Source organism: Dreissena polymorpha, chromosome 1 (assembly GCF_020536995.1).
Source record: "Dreissena polymorpha isolate Duluth1 chromosome 1, UMN_Dpol_1.0, whole genome shotgun sequence".
In the NCBI taxonomy this organism is placed as follows: domain Eukaryota; kingdom Metazoa; phylum Mollusca; class Bivalvia; order Myida; family Dreissenidae; genus Dreissena; species Dreissena polymorpha.
Genome location: NC_068355.1, coordinates 21,172,639 through 21,190,919, shown reverse-complemented (window position 1 = coordinate 21,190,919; position 18,281 = coordinate 21,172,639). Strand labels below are relative to the sequence as shown.

Here is an 18,281-nt window from a genome sequence, read left to right as displayed (position 1 = left end):
TGGCTGGGCGAGCACATTGTGCCCAAGTCTTGGATTGACACCTTGGACCCCGTGCTTAAAAGTCTAGGAAGAGCTTACTGGATTGTAACTCAAGCTGGTCATGTTTTAGTGACACAAGTGTATGCCATAATTTATTTTCACATGTTAATTCACATGGGTAATAGAAAGTAACAGACATTGTTATTCCCCCACAAACGAAGTTTTTCAAGCTAAGGTTACCATTTCTGAACTCATCCAAGATATCATTGGGACAAATCTTCTGAGCAAGTTTCATAAAGATCGGAAAATAAATGTGGCCTCTAGAGTGTTAACAAGGTTTTTCTATAGCCATATTAGGAAAACTGCCCGCCCCCTGGCGGCCATGTTTTTCAACCAACCGGCATCATTTTCGAACTCGTCCAAGATATTATTGAGAGTAATCTTCTGACCAAGTTTCATGAAGATCAGACAATAAATGTGGCCTCTAGAGTGTTAACAAGATTTTACTATAGCCATATATAGCCATATAAGGAAAACTGCCCGCCCCCTGGCAGCCATGTTTTTCAAGCAAACGTAACCATTTTCGAACTAATCGAAGATGTCATTGAGACCAATCTTCTGACTAAATTTCATGAAGATTGGACAATAAATGTGGCCTCTAGTGAGTTAACAAGGCAAATGTTGACGGCGCACGATGGACGACGCACGACGGACAAACGATCACAAAAGCTCAACATGAGCATGTTGTGCTCAGGTGAGCTAAAATAAGTAACCCGCAACAGGGCTCAACCACTGACCCCCGGATTCCTTCCGCTTGGACCACTTGGTCATCTGTGATCATGCTATGAGAGGTATTTTTTACTTAATATAAGCAATTCTCGTAGTTCCATAAAATTTAACGACAACAACAGAACTCTCAGAATTATTCCATCGTTTCGCGTTGCAACGCTTTACAATTTTCAAGTTTTCAAATCGTCAAAAGATACATATAGCGGATATTTTAGAGCATGGTAAATGTTCAGTAGTACTATTTCCTCACAAATATAACTAAAATTTGCGAATCTGAAACAACTTTTTTAAGTTTTGTCAATTTACCAAAACCTGAAAAGGCCCCTTTAAGTCAGGTCTAATATGTATCTGGTGGCATAATTTTGGAACATTTCAAGTATTTGCCATATTGAAAAAAAGCAATAATAATGGTCTAAATAATGTTAAAAATGAGTCTGAAAGTGCCTAAATCGGCCATCACTTTAAAAGTTCAAACTTAGTAAAAATTTGCTTGTGTAATGAGTTTTTTTTTAGGAACTTCTTTTAGTTGAAACAAAAAATATTTGATTGAGTTACTTTTCTAGTGCTTGAAAGTGGAATGTTGATGTCTTAGATAGGAATCCCTGAATTGCTTTGTCCAGTAAAATTTGACTATTGGTTCTATTCAAGCTTTGCTGTTTGAACCCTGTTCAAATGTATTTTAAAACTTCCTAGTACATGTACATTAAAGATTTCTAGAGCTCCACAACTAATTTTCTGTGTTTAGGTGACCAAAGCACGTTTTTATGCAGTGAAATAGATTTCCAAAGCACATGTTTTTATGCAGTGAAATAGATTTCCAAAGCACATGTTTTAATGCAGTGAAATAGATTTCCAAAGCACATGTTTTAATGCAGTGAAATAGATTTCCAAAGCACATGTTTTAATGCAGTGAAATAGATTTCCAAAGCAAATGTTTTTACTCATTACTTAAATTACCAGTTTTTCTGCATTGGCACAACTCCCAAAAACAATCAACATGAGGCCAGTTTTAAAATCCAAGTGCCATGGTTTGAACAAACTTTGTAAAAGACCAATGGCACTTTTTTTTAAACAAGGGCTGTTTGTAAAACATGCATGCCCCCCATATGGGCTGTCAGTTGTAGTGGCAGCCATTGTGTGAATACGGTTTTTGTCACTGTGACCTTGACCTTTGACCTAGTGACCTGCAAATCAATAGGGGTCATCTGCCAGTGATGATCTATGTACCTATGAAGTTTCATGATCCTAGGCGTAAGCATTCTTGAGTTATCATCTGCAAACCATTTTACTGTTTCGAGTCACTGTGACCTTGATCTTTGACCTAGTGACCTAAAAATCAATAGGGGTCATCTGCCAGTCATGATCAATGTTCCTATGAAGTTTCATGATCCTAGGCGTAAGCATTCTTGAGTTATCATCCGCAAACCATTTTACTGTTTCGAGTCACTGTGACCTTGACCTTTGACCTAGTGACCTGAAAATCAATAGGGGTCATCTGCCAGTCATGATCAATGTACCTATGAAGTTTCATGATCCTACGCGTAAGCATTCTTGAGTTATCATCCGGAAACCATTTTACTCTTTTGAGTCACTGTGACCTTGACCTTTGACCTACTGACCTGAAAATCAATAGGGGTCATCTGCCAGTCATGATCAATGTACCTATGAAGTTTCATGATCCTATGCGTAAGCATTCTTGAGTTATCATCCGGAAACCATTTTACTGGTTCGAGTCACTGTGACCTTGACCTTTGACCTAGTGACCTGAAAATCAATAGGGGTCATCTGCCAGTCATGATCAATCTACCAATGAAGTTTCATGATCCTTGGCCTAAGCGTTCTTGAGTTATCATCCTGAAACCATCTGGTGGACGGACGGATCGACCGACATAAGCAAAACAATATACCCCCTCTTTTTCGAAGGGGGGCAAACAATACAGAAACCATACGGGTAATGACAGAAGGCCTATTATTGTATTGTACAGAAACAAAGCAATGTAACCATCACCTTTATTGCATTCCATCATCAATTAACAATAATGTCTATAAATCTTTACTATTTAAGATAAAACCTTCATTTACATAATTTGTAAAATATGATATACATGTTTAAAGATACGCATTGAATATTTATAAAATATAACCAAAAACATTCAAGCACACACGACACATAATATATTTTAGACACTGTTTGCTTTATTTGGCACTAGCAGTACAATGAACCAACAAAAACAATTAAGCAAAAAATATGAAAAACCAAATATCAATTTTTTGCACAGTTATTAGAGTATTTAACAAACAATATGACAAGTAAACAATACCAAAGAAAAGTTTTACCGAGTATTTTTTTTGTTCAGGGCATTCCTTCAAAATGAATATTTTCAAAGAGATATTCCAAGGATTAAACATGTATATTTTAAATCAAATTTTATTACCGGCCTCCTGCTTCAAACGACTAATTACATCAAGTTTAAATGTATGAGCTCTACAAGATCTTAAAATTTACAAGATCTTTGGCACTGTGATAAACTCTTTGTCTATAGAAAAATAAACACAAAACAACAATATCAAAATTAAACAAGGGCTGTGTGTAAAACATGCATGCCCCCCATATGGGCTGTCAGTTGAAGTGGCAGCCATTGTATGATTACGTTTTTTGTCACTGTGACCTTGACTTTTGACCTAGTGACCTGAAAATCAATAGGGGTCATCTGCCAGTCATGATCAATGTACCTATGAAGTTTCATGATCCTAGGCGTAAGCATTCTTGAGTTATCATCCGGAAACCATTTTACTCTTTTGAGTCACTGTGACCTTGACCTTTGACCTAGTGACCTGAAAATCAATAGGGGTCATCTGCAAGTCATGATTAATGTTTCATGAAGTTTCATGATCCTGGGCCTAAGCATTCTTGAGTTATCTTCTGGAAAACATTTTACTGTTTCAAGTCACTGTGACCTTGACCTAGTGACCTGAAAATCAATAGGGGTCATCTGCCAGTCATGATCAATGTACCTATGAAGTTTCATGATCCTAGGCGTAAGTATTGTTGAGTTATCATCCGGAAACCATTTTACTATTTCGAGTCACTGTGACCTTGACCTTTGACCTACTGTCCTGAAAATCAATAGGGGTCATCTGCCAGCCATGATCAATGTACCTATGAAGTTTCATGAACCTTGGCGTAAGCTTTCTTGAGTTATCATCAGGAAACCATCTGGTGGGGACGGAGACCCCACACACTAGTACATAATATAATCTATTATCTGCAAATGTGGTCCTAATCTGCATCCAAGAACATGTCACTGTGACCTTGACCTTTGACCTAGTGACCTCAAAATCAATAGGGGTGATCTGCCAGTCATGATGAATGTACCTATGAAGTTTCATGATCCTAGGCATAAGAGTTCTTGAGTTATCATCCGGAAACCATCTGGTGGGGACGGAGACCCCACACACCAGTACATAATGTTATCTGCAAATGTAGTCCTAAACTGCATCCAAGAACAAGTCACTGTGACCTTGAACTTTGACCTAGTGACCTCAAAATCAATAGGGGTCATCTGCCAGTCATGATCAATGTATCTATGAAGTTTCATGATCCTAGGCGTAAGCGTTCTTGAGTTATCATACGTAAACCATCTGGTGGACATACGTACGGACGGACCAACATGTGCAAAACAAATATACCCCCTCTTCTTCGAAGGGGGGCATAATAATATCAACAAATTACATTTTCAAAATGGTAATGTAAAAATGTAAGAAAAAATATCAAAAGCACCAACAATTAGCTATCATATATATATATATATATATATATATATATATATATATATATATATATATATATATATATATATATATATATATATATATATATATATATATATCCAATTAAGACACCAACAAGAATTTGATTTAGAGCTCATGTTAGGACTTAATGCGAAATCCTTACAATAATGGAAGCCTGTGTGAAGACCAATTCTGTATTAAAGGTATAAAAGATTACTGCCTTTCTAACATGATTATGTCATTTAACGTAAGATCAGCCATATTTTGTTTATTTAAAAAAAGCAGTATAGCAACATTTTTCATTTAATTTCTTATATAAATATACATTTTTAATGAAGAATTCCCTTTTTTATGAAATTAAACAGGTACTATTGTATAAACTATGGTTCAATGAAATTTCAATACATTTATTATGTTAAACAATAGCATCTTCCACTGTTCAACCCTAACACTAGGTTCCATAGTTGACAGTGGTGTCATGGTCCGGGTCAGTGAGGGCCCGCCTCTCCTTGCTGTAGGCGCGCCAGTACTGCCGCGAGTACAGGAACAGCAAGAATGCCCACTTCCAGGTCATAAAGCACCACACACAGGCCAGGTAGTAACCCTCACCATAGATAACCAGGCCTGGAAATGACCAACGAGTGGGAACATTACTAAGAACAAATCTTCGTTAATTTGCACACCTCTAATTCCGTAATATTTAATGCATCTAAGGTTTTAGACGCAAAAATTGTTCATGATTTTTGAAAACTAAGAGTAATAACCGTATATAATAACAAGAGATGTGTTTGTCACGAATACAATGCCCCCTACTGTTCAGCTTTGAAGCCATATCTTTGACCTTGAAGGATGACCTTGACCTTTCACCACTCAAAATGTGCAGCTCCATGAGATAAACGTACATGCCAAATATCAAGTTGCTATCTTCAATATTGCAAAAGTTATGGGCAATGTTAATGTTTTCGGACGGATGGACTGACTGACTGACGAACAGACAGACGGACAGAATGAAGGACAGTTCATAGACTATATACCACCCTTTGGGGGCATAACAAATTTATGGCGAATGTTTAAGTTTTCGGACGGACAGATGCCATATATTTGACCTTAGACCTTGAAGGATGACCTTGACCTTTCACCTTTCAAAATGTGCAGATCCATGAGATACACTTGCATGTCAAATATCAAGTTGCTATCTTCAATATTAAAAAAGTTATGGCCAATGTTAAAGTTTTCGGACAGACAGACAGACCCCATACATTTGACATTTGACCTTGACCTTCACTTTTCACCCCACAAAATGTTCAGCTCGATGAGATACACATGCATGCCAAATATCAAGTTGCTATCTTCAATATTGAAAAAGTTATTGCCAATGTTAAAATTTTCGGACAGACAACCATATATTTGACATTTGACCTTGAAGGATGACCTTAACCTTGACCTATCACCCCTCAAAATGTTCAGCTCGATGAGATACACATTCATGCCAAATATCAAGTTGCTATGTTCAATATTGAAAAAAATATGGCCATTAAAGTTTTTGGTTGGACGGACAGACTGACTGACTGACGGACAGTTCAACTACTATATGCCACCCTACTGGGGGCATAAAAATAAGTAAGGGTCAATGCTTTTTTAATTGCCACAATTTTTTGTACAACCTCACAAAAGTGGCATAAACATATATCTCACCTCCTATAAAAATGACCTTATTTGATTGGCTTAGAGCAGTCACGTGCCCATGGAGTATTTTCCATACACCCCGAGTAATTTCCATACTACCCGAGTGATCGTGCAGTCGGTTGAGATATAACCGTTACACCGTTAGTAACTGACAGTGTATGAGATATACACCCTCAGTAATTTAATACCATACTCGAGCTTCGCTCTTGTATAGTATGAAATTACTGAGGGTGTATATACCATACACCATCAGTTACTAACGGTGTATCTAATAATACGCGTTTACAATAGAAGCTTATTACCCTGCTTCTTGGTTATTGCCAGGGTGAGGTATGTGACAAAGCCACACACTCCTGCCAGCTGTATGAAGCAGCCCACAAGCATGAACCCTCGTAGCCTGCCAGGCTGCACCTCCCACCATTGCCGTCTCCAGCCAATGACAACTATCAGCGCTATAGCTGCTGGCACCGCTGAAAAATGGTTCACTTTGAATGTGAAATAATACTTTAAGTTGACTTAAATAACCAAATTAAATATACCGTTACAAGTAAAATCACACAATTAAACCATTTATCGACAAAGCATAATTGAGGAGCATCCATCAGTTTTACTGATATCCTTGTTTCAGGTACTGTAGAAAAGTCAACACATCATTTAAAACTTGACAACATGAAAAGGTTATTGTCCCCTACTGGTGAAACCGGAGGGGATTTATGGTTTCGCTCTGTGCGTCAGTCTGTCATTCTGTATGTCAGTCTGTTAGTCCATCACACTTTTATGGATCCTGCAATAACTAAAAAATGTTCTCCATATTTTTTCATGAAACTTGATACATGGACAGTACATGGACAGAAGGCAATATGAAGATTATGCACGTCAATTCATTTTGTTCCTACGTCAAAAATTGTGGTTGCGCTGGCAACAAATGTAAAAAAAATATAAAGAAATAACTGACAATGGTGGAGTTTCACCAGTAGGGGACCATATTGCTTGGCAATCTTTTGTTTTATTTTGTTATCTTACTATACCTAAATAATAATATTTTTTCTTGTGGAAAGCACTGAGTCGCTAAAAGAAACTATAACAAAATTGTGACTGAAAAATTTATTATTAGCCTCAGTGACCTTGACCTTGACCCCAGTGACCTCAGACATCATCAAAAGGTAGAGGTTCATGCAAGGTACGTACATGCCAAATATGTAAGAGAACGGTAAAATTTGGAAGGCGCTATAAGAAACTGTAACAAAATTGTGACCGAAAAATCTATTATTAGCCTCGGTGACATTGACCCCAGTGACCTCAAACCTCATCAAAAGGTAGAGGTCCATGAAAGGTACCTACATGCCAAATATGTAAGAGATCGGAACAAGAGGGCCTGAAAGGTCCAAAGTCGCTCACCTGATATTCAAAGGAACTGACCTGTTCTGTGCAGCCCAAGATGTCATTGGAACAATATGTTCTTACCAACTTTCAGGACTAGTGAACACTCTGGCAGCCACGTTTTTCAACAGACCAGAACCATTTTCATACACATCCAAGGTATCATTTAAACAAATATACTGACAAAGTTTCATGAATATTCATTAGTCCATATAAGGAAAAATGCCCGACCAATGGTGGCCATGTTTTTCAAGCAACTGGAACCACTTTCGAACTTGTCCAAAATATGATTGGGACAAATCTTCTGACAAAGTTTCATGATGATCGAACAATAAATATGGCTTCTAGAGTGTTAACAACGTTTAACTATAGCTATATAAGGAAAAATGCCACGCCCTCTTGGCAGCCATGTTTTTCCGCCAACTGGAACCATTTTCGAACTCATCCAAAATATCATTGGGACAAATCATCTGACCAAGTTTCATGAAGATCGGACAATAAATGTGGCCTCTAGAGTGTAAACAATGTTTAACTAAAGCATGATATATAGCCATATTAGGAAAAATACCCCGCTTCCTAGTGGCCATGTTTTTTATGCAACCAAAACCATTTTCAAACTCATCCAAGCTATCATTAGGACAAATCTTCTTACCAAGTTTCATGAAGATTGGAAAATAAATGTGGCCTCTAGAGTGTTAACAAGGTTTTACTATAGCCATATAAGGAAAAATGCCCGCCCCCTGGCAGCCATGTTTTTGAACCAACCAGCATCATTTTTGAACTTGTCCAAGATATTATTGGGGTGAATCTTCTGACCAAGTTTCATGAAGATCGGACAATAAACGTAGCCTCTAGAGTGTTAACATTAAGAGTTTACTATAGCCATATAAAGCCATATAAGGAAAATGCCCCGCCCCTTGGCAGCCATGTTTTTCAAACAAACGTAACCATTTTCGAACTCATCCAAGATATCATTGAGACCAATCTTCTTACCAAATTTCATGAAGATTGGACAATAAATGTGGCCTCTAGAGTGTTCACCAGGTTTTACTATAGCCATATATAGCCATATGGAAAAATGCCCCGCCCCTTGGCAGCCATGTTTATCAAGCAAACGTAACCATTTTCGAACTCATTCAAGATATCATTATGACCAATCATCCTACCAAATTTCATGAAGATTGGACAATAAATGTGGCCTCTAGAGTGTTAACAAGGTTTTACTATAGCCTTATAAGGAAAACTGCCCCGCCCCCTGGCGGCTATGTTTTTTCACCGATCTGGACCATGTTCGAACTCATCCGAGTATCAATGAAACCAATATTTTGACCAAGTTTCATAATGATTGGGCAAAAATTGTGACTTCTAGAGTGTTCACAAGGTTTCTCTATAGCCATATAAGGAATACTGCCCCGCCCCCTGGCGGCCATGTTTTTCAACGGACCGGAGCCATTTTTGAACTCAACCAACATATCATTTAGACACACATTTTGACAAAGTTACATGAAGATTGGGCATCAAATGTGACTTCAACAGTGTTCACAAGGTTTTTCTTTTTTTGACCTAGTGACCTAGTTTTTGACCCAGCATGACCCAGTTTCGAACTCAGTTGAGGTATCAATGGGACAAATGTTCAGACAAAATTTCATGAAGATCAGACAATAAATGTGGCTAGAGTGTTCACAAGGCAAAATGTTGACGACGCACGTCGGAAAAAAGGCGATCACAAAAGCTCACCATGAGCACGTTGTGCTCATGTGAGCTAAAAATATTGAAGGTGCTATGAGAAACTGTAACAAAATTGTGACTGAAAAATCTATCATTAGCCTCAGTGACCTTGAAACCAGTGACCTCAAACATCATCAAAAGGTAGAGGTCCATGCAAGGTACCTACATGCCAAATATGTAAAAGATCGGTAAAATATTGAAGGCACTATGAGAACAAGGGCTGTTTGTAAAACATGCATGCCCCCCATATGGGCTGTCCGTTGTAGTGGCAGCCATTGTGTGAATACATTTTTTGTCACTGTGACCTTGACCTTTGACCTAGTGACCTGAAAATCAATAGGGGTTATCTGTGAGTCACGATCAATGTACCTATGAAGTGTCATGATCCTAGGCAAAAGCGTTCTTGAGTTATGATCCGAAAATCATTTTACTATTTCGGGTCACCGTGACCTTGACCTTTGACCTTGTGACCTCAAAATCAATAGGGGTCATCTGCGTGACATGATCAATCTACCTGTGAAGTTTCATGATCTTAGGCATATGCGTTCTTGAGTTATCATCCGAAAACCATTTTACTATTTCGGGTCACCGTGACCTTGACCTTTGACCTAGTGACCTCAAAATCAATAGGGGTCATCTGCGAGTGATGATCAATCTACCCATGGAGTTTCATGATCCTAGGCGAATGCGTTCTTGAGTTATCATCCGGAAACCATTTTACTATTTTGGGTCACCGTGACCTTGACCTTTGACCTAGTGACCTCAAAATCAATAGGGGTCATCTGCGAGTCATGATCAATCTACCCATGAAGTTTCATGATCCTAGGCGTATGCGTTCTTGAGTTATCATTCAAAAACCATTTTACTATTTCGGGTCACCGTGACCTTGACCTTTGACCTAGTGACCTCAAAATCAATAGGGGTCATCTGCGAGTCATGATCAATGTACCTGTGAAGTTTCATGATCCTAGGCTCAAGCGTTCTTGAGTTATCGTCTGACAACCACCTGGTGGACGGACCGACCGACAGACCGACATGAGCAAAGCAATATACCTAGAGCTGTAACGATTCGGTTCGATGCATCGAAAAACCGGTTCAACGCCGCCGATTCTATTTCGATACCAATACGGCCAAGTTTGATTCGATTCACTGCAATCCCGATTGATCCGCATTTTAAACCTAACTTTCCAAATCAGTCGTCTAAACTTTCTTGCCATTTGTAATACGTCTTGTGATTGGTCAATAGCCAATATGGCATCCAATGAATGAATGAATAACATACTGAGCATTACATCAGCCGGTAAAATGGCTTCTTCAACCACGCTAAATGACGCACCGTCAAAATTAAAATAAAAAGTATGGGAAATTTCGGATTTCGTGAAGGTTCAGATGCAAAGGCAACTTGCAAAACGTGTTTTGTTGACGTAAGTTTCCCTAAATCTGGAAGCACTACAAATTTGAGGCAACATTTAAAGAGATAACACTCGGTTGATATTTCAGATGTGATTTGTATCACCTACATTTTGATAACAGAAAGTTACTGTTACTAAATTATACCCATGTGATGTTTTGATCTCATTTTGTTCCTCAATACATATGGTTTGTTTACTAAATTGTGTGTATTCTGTTAAGTAGTCAACTGGAAGTTGCTTATATACTTACACATTTTTTTTTGTATTGTTTTTTTGTTAAACACACGTGACACATAGTGCATTTTATGTTATTTACGAATAACTCAACAGGAAGTTTTGTTCAATAAATTTGTTACTTATAAAACAATGTTGCGTTTATAATTTTATTTAAAAAATAAACATGTTATATGTACAACATAAAAAGTTAATAACAAATACCGAAAAATATTAATTCATGCCCTGGACAAACCAAACATGAAATAGTTTGTAAAATAAGCAGCAAATAGTTTAAATTGAATCGAATCGAGAATAATCGAATCGGACCATTTGGTATCGAAATCGAATCGAATCGAATGATGGGTGAATCGTTACAGCTCTAAATATACCCCCTCTTCTTCAAAGGGGGGCATAACAAAAGTGTGACGGAAGTAAGTAAGGAACCCCAAACTGGCAACTACATTTGTATATATATATATGGGGAGCATATAGTTGCCAGTTTGGGGTTCCTTACTATATATAAATAAATATATTATATATATGAGGAGCATAAAAATCAAATTTAAAGATTGATCTACAACAAATGCGTAACTTAAGCTTGCAAACTTTCTCTTACAATGGTTTGAGTTGTTTCACAGTAAGTTCTTATTAAATATTTGATTAGCCTTTAGATTATTATATACTTATTCCAAACCCCATGTAACTTTAAGTAGCGATCCCCATAACCATACTTTTTCTTTAAGAGCATTCTAAGCGGAATGCATTATCGAAACAAGAGATGTGTTTGTCAGAAACACAATGTCCCCTACTGCGCCGCTTTGAAGCCAAATATTTGACCTTGACTTTTCACCACTTAAAATGTGCAGCTTCATGAGTTACACATGCATGCCAAATATCAAGTTGCTATCTTCAATATTGCAAAAGTGTATATTAAATGAGTGATTTTGACCCATATATTTGACCTTGAAGGATGACCTTGACCTTTCACCAGTCAAAATGTGCAGCTCCATGAGATACACATGCATGCCAAATATGAAGTTGTTATCTTCAATATTGCAAAAGTTATGGTGAATGTTAAAATTTGCGCAAACAAACAAAGCAAAAAACCAACAGACAGGGCAAAAACAATATGTCCCCCACTATAGTGATGGGGACATAATAAATAAGGTATGCCATGTGATATTAAACACTAAGAACATCAAAGTTCCCTTGTTTTCACTGTTTTTTTCCAGCTACTTTTTTGTTTTTGCACAGGTTTCATGCTATTGTCTCCCATCTTAAAACATCACAGCGAAATCTTAGTGATCGTCAATTCTTTTCCAACATGCAGGGGGAAAAAAGAATAACATGTTAAGTTTTTAAACTGAAACATGCCTTCTGGTAAATTCAGATGACTTTTTGAGAGTGTAACCTGGCACATTTCAATAATTAAATTTACTGAAACCTTTATAGGGCATTTCATTATAAAAACTTAGAGACATTTGTTAAAGTTTATGGTAATAATAATTGTATAGGAAAATTTTTGAACAACACCAGAAAATTGTCCAGCCACACAGGACATTTTTTTCGGCTTAGCCATTTAACCCAGCTTTTTACTTTCTTGACCTTTACAACAGCCAATCAAATGTGGGAGACAATGTCCAGTCACTAATTTAATCAAGGTAGCCTTAAATGCCCAAAGTCGCTCACCTGAGACACAAAGGAACTGATCTGTGCAGTCAAAAATTTCATTAGAACAAATGTTCTGGCCAAGTTTCATGAAGAGTGAACTATAAATGGTCCGCTGGGGGACATATTTTTCAACAGACCTTTTTCAACGCCCTATTTATTACTCTTATTGATTGATGTTATCTATTCCAGTAATTGATGATATACCCTTATTGCTAAACATGTCTGTGATAACCAATTAAAAGTTAAGTGTTACAATTGTTTATTATTGTTGACAACATCGGCATATGTTTGCATCTTGTGTGCGCCGTATTTATGACACATATTGATTGATGTTAATAATTACATAAACTGATAATATACACTTATAGAGTGAGCACGTCTTTAATTACTGATTAAATGTAAAGAGTGAAAATTGTTTTTCTTGAAGACATTATAATTTACAAATATCTGGTAAGGATAATTATGGTCTTGCCATATTGTGCAAAATGCATGCGCCTTCATGTTTATTTTGAGAGAATTGACCCCACCTCAAGAGCGGTGACTTGTGACAAGTGAAAACAGTGGCATCATATCCAATGTGGAAATTATACCATAATAAGTTTATAGAGGAGGAGTATAAAGCTGTACAAAATCAGCGTTTTGTATGTATCAGGTGTCGTCACTACGAGACCACTGATGAGAACATAGATGTAGATGAAGTCAACCACGTAAAACTGCGGGTGCCTTATGGACAGGGATCAACATTTACTTTTTTTTACAGCAAGACCATCGGACCAGCTCCTCTTAAAATGTACTAGCCCGAATCTGATGTCTACTAGACCATAAATGACATAGCAAATAAACACACTTGTGTCATGAAACTATTTAATCAGGATTTATCAGTAAATAATCAGTGAACACCATAACGTTATTTTAATGCATAGAGGAAACAATAAAATAAAAATATTTGTTTTGCTTTTCTTCGTCAAATTCAAGCCACGGAAACAGACTCCATTTTCCATCAAGGATAAAATTGACGCTTTCGTTTTTTTTTTCATATTTACGTTTCCTGTCAGTTTTACCGCAGATTCTTTTTTATTAACTGATTTGTTTAACGAAAATCCAAACTTGATCAAAGCCATTCTTGAAATTACATTGTCTTGTCTGCTACGCAAAAATGTTTACATTGACGATACCAATTTTCGATAGAAGTCTTAAAAACATGCTGTAAAATTTTAAAACACTGCAGAAAATCATAAATATTCATGACAACTTGACCAATGGAAACAAGCAATTTCTGCAGGAAGCTCTCCTACGCGTCTAAAAATAGCGATGAATCATGTGAATGCTCCACATTTATTTATATACACTAGTTTTGTTCTGATGTAAATAACGGATACCAGAGTAATTTTACACACTTTGAAGAATGGTTTTCACAGCAGTTTGTTATAGTTATATGAATCAGTATAGATTTTTTATGTATGGCCAGTCGAACAAGCTAGCCAGCAGTTTTACTAGCCCGACCACCAATCTTACTAGACAATGTCTGTCGGACGTGCCTTAGTGTCGAACCCTGCTTATGGACCGATGGTCATTCAACAGACACAGAAAAACCTGTTGTTGACTGAAGAGTCAGGAAGTGGTGATGTTATGGACTCTGTCATTTGTTTGTATAGAGATATGTACTATTAAGTTGCTGAATGAGTGTTGTACATTGTATGTATATGTGTGAACGGTTGAGTGTAAAGGTAAATGTCTGTTTGTTTACTTGTATATAATAGATGTTAGGTCTTGCACATACATTTGTAGATAGATCACTCAAAATTGTTATAAATGTATTATTTTACAGATATTTGTTACATTGTTTTTTGTTTGTTTCAATGTTATAATCTTTCTTCTTAATACAATATTGAAGTAAGTGGAACATGAAATGAATATTAATTCTGACATAGTTGGTACGGTCTGCTTATCTGGGCTGTATGGTCCCATATCTGGGCTTTGAAACAGTATGGTCCGCAAATTTGGGCCGTATAATAGGCGTATTGTCTGCGAATCTGGGCCATAAAATGGTTTCTAATTCTAGATTTAGCGTGTAATTTATCAGTGTGTGTATGCGTTAATTTTGAAATAGCGTGATTTTTCAGACAAATCAAATATTTACTACAAATCAAGACGTCTGGGTGTCTTTCTTGAGGGAATTATGATTTTTAGTAATTTACATAAACAAATAGGTTATGATTTAGTACATAAATTATCTCCCTTGACTGTCAGTCAGACAATTTAAATTCACAACTACAGACTGCTTTAACGATCTTTTACCTGAACAAAGACCCCACAGTGCGGTATTGAAGTTATGGAAATGATACGCAAAAGTAGCGGCTACTGACAGTCCGATGAATATTCCAACACAAACATACACCAATCGTATGGTGTATTTTCTTTCACCGGGCGCCGCCATTTTGAGAAAGTGACGTCACGAATCTGTAGCGAGATCTCGCTAGCTGGATTGAAATAAAATTTGGTAGCTCTAATTGCTGAAATGCCGTTCAACACAAGAAACGAATATCAAAACATGAGGCAAAAACAAGATGCGGATCAAGCTGAAGTGAAACAAGAAGGTAAAATCCATTAAATTGTAAAACACAAAGATTTGATTTGAAAAGCAACATATTTTCGCGATAGAATCCTATATAACTTTCGGTTAACAAGGGTTTCGCTGTAGTCAATATAAATTGCCGCCTAAGAGTCTTTTGATGATTTTTGCTTTGGCAGACTCTTGTCGTCAATAGTCAACTCTATCTTTTTAATAGCGAGAGTTCCGACACGAATTTCGGTCGCATCACTCCTGAATTTAAATACACAAATATTTGTGACTATTATGAAAGAACGTTGCCTAAATAGTATATATTGAGCAAAATACATCGAAATTTACCCGTTAATAAACTATATTTCGAGTTTGTTTCATCCAATATTAATCCTTGTTTAGTAAAGGTTCATGTTATCTCCCTTGATGGAGGTTAAATTCAACTATGTTTGTAACTGAGTTTTAACAAAAATAGTGTGCAATATGCACACAACAGTAAGAAATGAAATTGGAAATAATAATCATAAGAAAAAGCAAAAGAAGAATTATAACTATTATAACTAAAATATTAGAATCGATGGTAACAAAATACCCCAAAAGTAATAGGTACAAAATAGCTATGGTACGAAATAAGAACAACAACAACAATGCCAAAATGGTTGCCTTTGAGAAAATGATCGTTCAATGTCTATGATGTCGAATGAAATTCTGGAATTTTTTGTAATCTTAGTTCATATTTGTCAAACAACGGGTAGATTTTAGATATATACACTTGTAAATACTGTAATTCCCACAATAGTATTGTATTTATTTTTGTCATGGTTTTTACTGACAGGAGTTTCAGCGTTCAGATTTATTCTGAACGCGAATTATTTCAGCTAGGTTTCGCTGGCTAAAAAAGTTGTTGGCACTTAACTTACCCACATATTAATAGAGTTTTTGTCAGTCCATCATCTAGCAAATAAATACGATTAATGCATTTCATACTCTCAAAAGACGACACAAACTGTCATAAGTGTCAATTGTCATGAGGTCGTGTAGCTTATAAATGTGAAAAAAAGTGCTCAAATAAATGCTCAAGCTGGGGATTGAACCCACAACCTTCAGAGTGGTAGGGCCAAAAAAATAAGATTTTGTGTTAAGGGCAACAGTCTCAAAAAAGCTAGGTAGGGTAGGGATTGATTTTTTTTTTTTACCCCAAGAATCTAGGTATTGCAACGGTGTTCCTACTGCCTACTTCTTTGCATCCATAACAACCTATGATATTTATATTACTTTATCTGAAAATAATTTCAAGTACTTACATTTATTGTATTAAACACTTGTTTCATTCTTAGGTGTAAATTGTAAATAATTGTTGAAAATAAAATCATTTTGTCATTCGAATTTTTTTCAATGTATGTTATACATTCAATACCATTCGATAAAAAAAACAATTCTGACGTAGTCACAAATATTAAAATTTTACTTAAAAATATACATGTTCATATAAATGGAAAGCCGTACATGCCCACGTACATGTTATTTTATATATTTATAATACCTCAATATTTCATTAATTTAATACTTATCATAGTTTACTGTAACGCTTCCTCTTCGATGGTTGCAATAATATTTTTGGACTGCCAAGGGAGATTGAATTCACAAAAATTGTGTCGGATCAAAATACTCAAATGCTCACCTTCATGAAATTTGTAGATATCAAACACTAATATTTTCAGAAAGTAAAGTTATTACATAGAAGTTAGGTCTTCAAATTGAGTATGAATTGATGAACATTAAACAGCAAATGCTACCTTTTAGTGCTGTTGCATTTTTAGCTCATCTATTTTTTGAAAAAAAATTATGAGCTATTGTCATCACCTTGGCGTCGGCGTTGGCGTTGGCGTTGGCGTCGGCGTCCGGTTAAGTTTTGCGTTTAGGTCCACTTTTCTCAGAAAGTATCAATGCTATTGCATTCAAACTTGGTACACTTACTTACTATCATGAGGGGACTGGGCAGGCAAAGTTAGATAACTCTGGCGTGCATTTTGACACAATTATGTGCCCTTTTTATACTTAAAAAATTTAAAATTTTGGTTAAGTTTTGCGTTTAGTTCCACTTTTCTCAGTGAGTATCAATGCTATTGCATTCAAACTTGGTACACTTACTTACTATCATGAGGGGACTGGGCAGGCAAAGTTAGATAACTCTGGCATGCATTTTGACAGAATTATGTGCCCTTTTTATACTTAGAAAATTGACAATTTTGGTTAAGTTTTGTGTTTAGGTCCATTTTATTCCTTAAGCATCAAAGCTATTGCTTTCATACTTGCAACACTTACTAACTATCATAAGGGGACTGTGCAGGCAAAGTAATGTAACTCTGACTGGCATTTTGACAGAATTATGTGCCCTTTTTATACTTAGAAAATTGAAAATTTGATTAAGTTTTGTGTTTAGGTCCACTTTATTCCTACAGTATCAAAGCTATTGCTTTCATACTTGCAAGATTTATGAACTATCATAAGGGGACGGTGCAGGCAAAGTTATGTAGCTCTGACTGGCATTTGGACGGAATTATGGGCCCTTTATACTTAGAAAATTTAAAATTTGGTTAAGATTTATGTTTTGGTCCACTTTACCCCTAAAGTATCATAGATATTGCTTTCATACTTGGAACACTCACAAACTATCATAAGGGTACAGTAAAAGGACAAGTTGCATAACTCTGGTTGTCATTGTTATGGAATTATGGCCCTTTTTTGACTTAGTAACTTTTAATATATGGTTAAATTTTGTGTTTCGATCCACTCGAAGTATCAAGGCTATTGCTTTCAAACTTCAAATACTTACATGCTATCATGAGGTTACTGTACCTGGCAACTTGAATTTTACTTTGACCTTTGAATGACCTTGACTCTCAAGGTCAAATTATTAAATTTTGCTAAAATTGCCATAACTTCTTTATTTATGATTAGATTTGATTGATACTTTGATGAAACTACTCTTACCTGACATACCACAATAGACTTCACCCAAACCATCCCCCGTGCCCTCCCCCCCTCCCCCTCCCCCCCCCCAA

General features: G+C 36.4%; 2 protein-coding genes across 4 annotated transcripts in view; one reads left to right on the top strand and one right to left on the bottom strand.

Moving 5' to 3' along the window:
• Positions 1 to 2,766: 2,766 nt before the first annotated feature.
• LOC127873921 (heme transporter hrg1-A-like) lies at positions 2,767 to 15,119 on the bottom strand. Of its 2 annotated transcripts, XR_008046440.1 has the most exons (4): positions 14,952 to 15,119; positions 6,549 to 6,716; positions 3,784 to 5,184; positions 2,767 to 3,501 (listed from the first exon to the last, which is right to left on the bottom strand). XR_008046440.1 is itself a non-coding variant. In XM_052418032.1 (3 exons), exons 1-3 carry the CDS (start codon positions 15,088 to 15,090, stop codon positions 5,012 to 5,014), a joined length of 480 nt encoding a protein of 159 aa, XP_052273992.1. In that variant the 5' UTR covers positions 15,091 to 15,119; the 3' UTR covers positions 2,767 to 5,011. The 2 variants fall into 2 exon arrangements, 1 of the variants encoding a protein (XP_052273992.1); XM_052418032.1 differs by having other exon boundaries at positions 2,767 to 5,184.
• The window catches only part of LOC127873824 (double-stranded RNA-specific editase 1-like), a 108,713-nt gene continuing 105,535 nt past the window's right edge, over positions 15,104 to 18,281 (top strand). Inside the window, exon 1 of one of the 2 annotated variants that reach the window (XM_052417825.1) lies at positions 15,104 to 15,250. In XM_052417825.1, the coding sequence (XP_052273785.1) occupies positions 15,172 to 15,250 (79 nt within the window). In that variant the 5' untranslated portion in view covers positions 15,104 to 15,171. The remainder of the gene's footprint in view (positions 15,251 to 18,281) is intronic. The other variant, XM_052417834.1, reaches the window with a different exon arrangement.

Bases quoted from the DNA above. Each gene is read 5' to 3' on its own strand.
- LOC127873921 (XM_052418032.1), bottom strand. From the start codon at position 15,090: ATGGCGGCGCCCGGTGAAAGAAAATACACCATACGATTGGTGTATGTT. The intron at 6,717-14,951 runs GTAAAAGATCGT...ACCATTTTTCAG, and splicing joins ACTGTGGGGTCTTTGTTCAG to CGGTGCCAGCAGCTATAGCG. The intron at 5,185-6,548 runs GTAATAAGCTTC...GGTCATTTCCAG, and splicing joins GGCAATAACCAAGAAGCAGG to GCCTGGTTATCTATGGTGAG.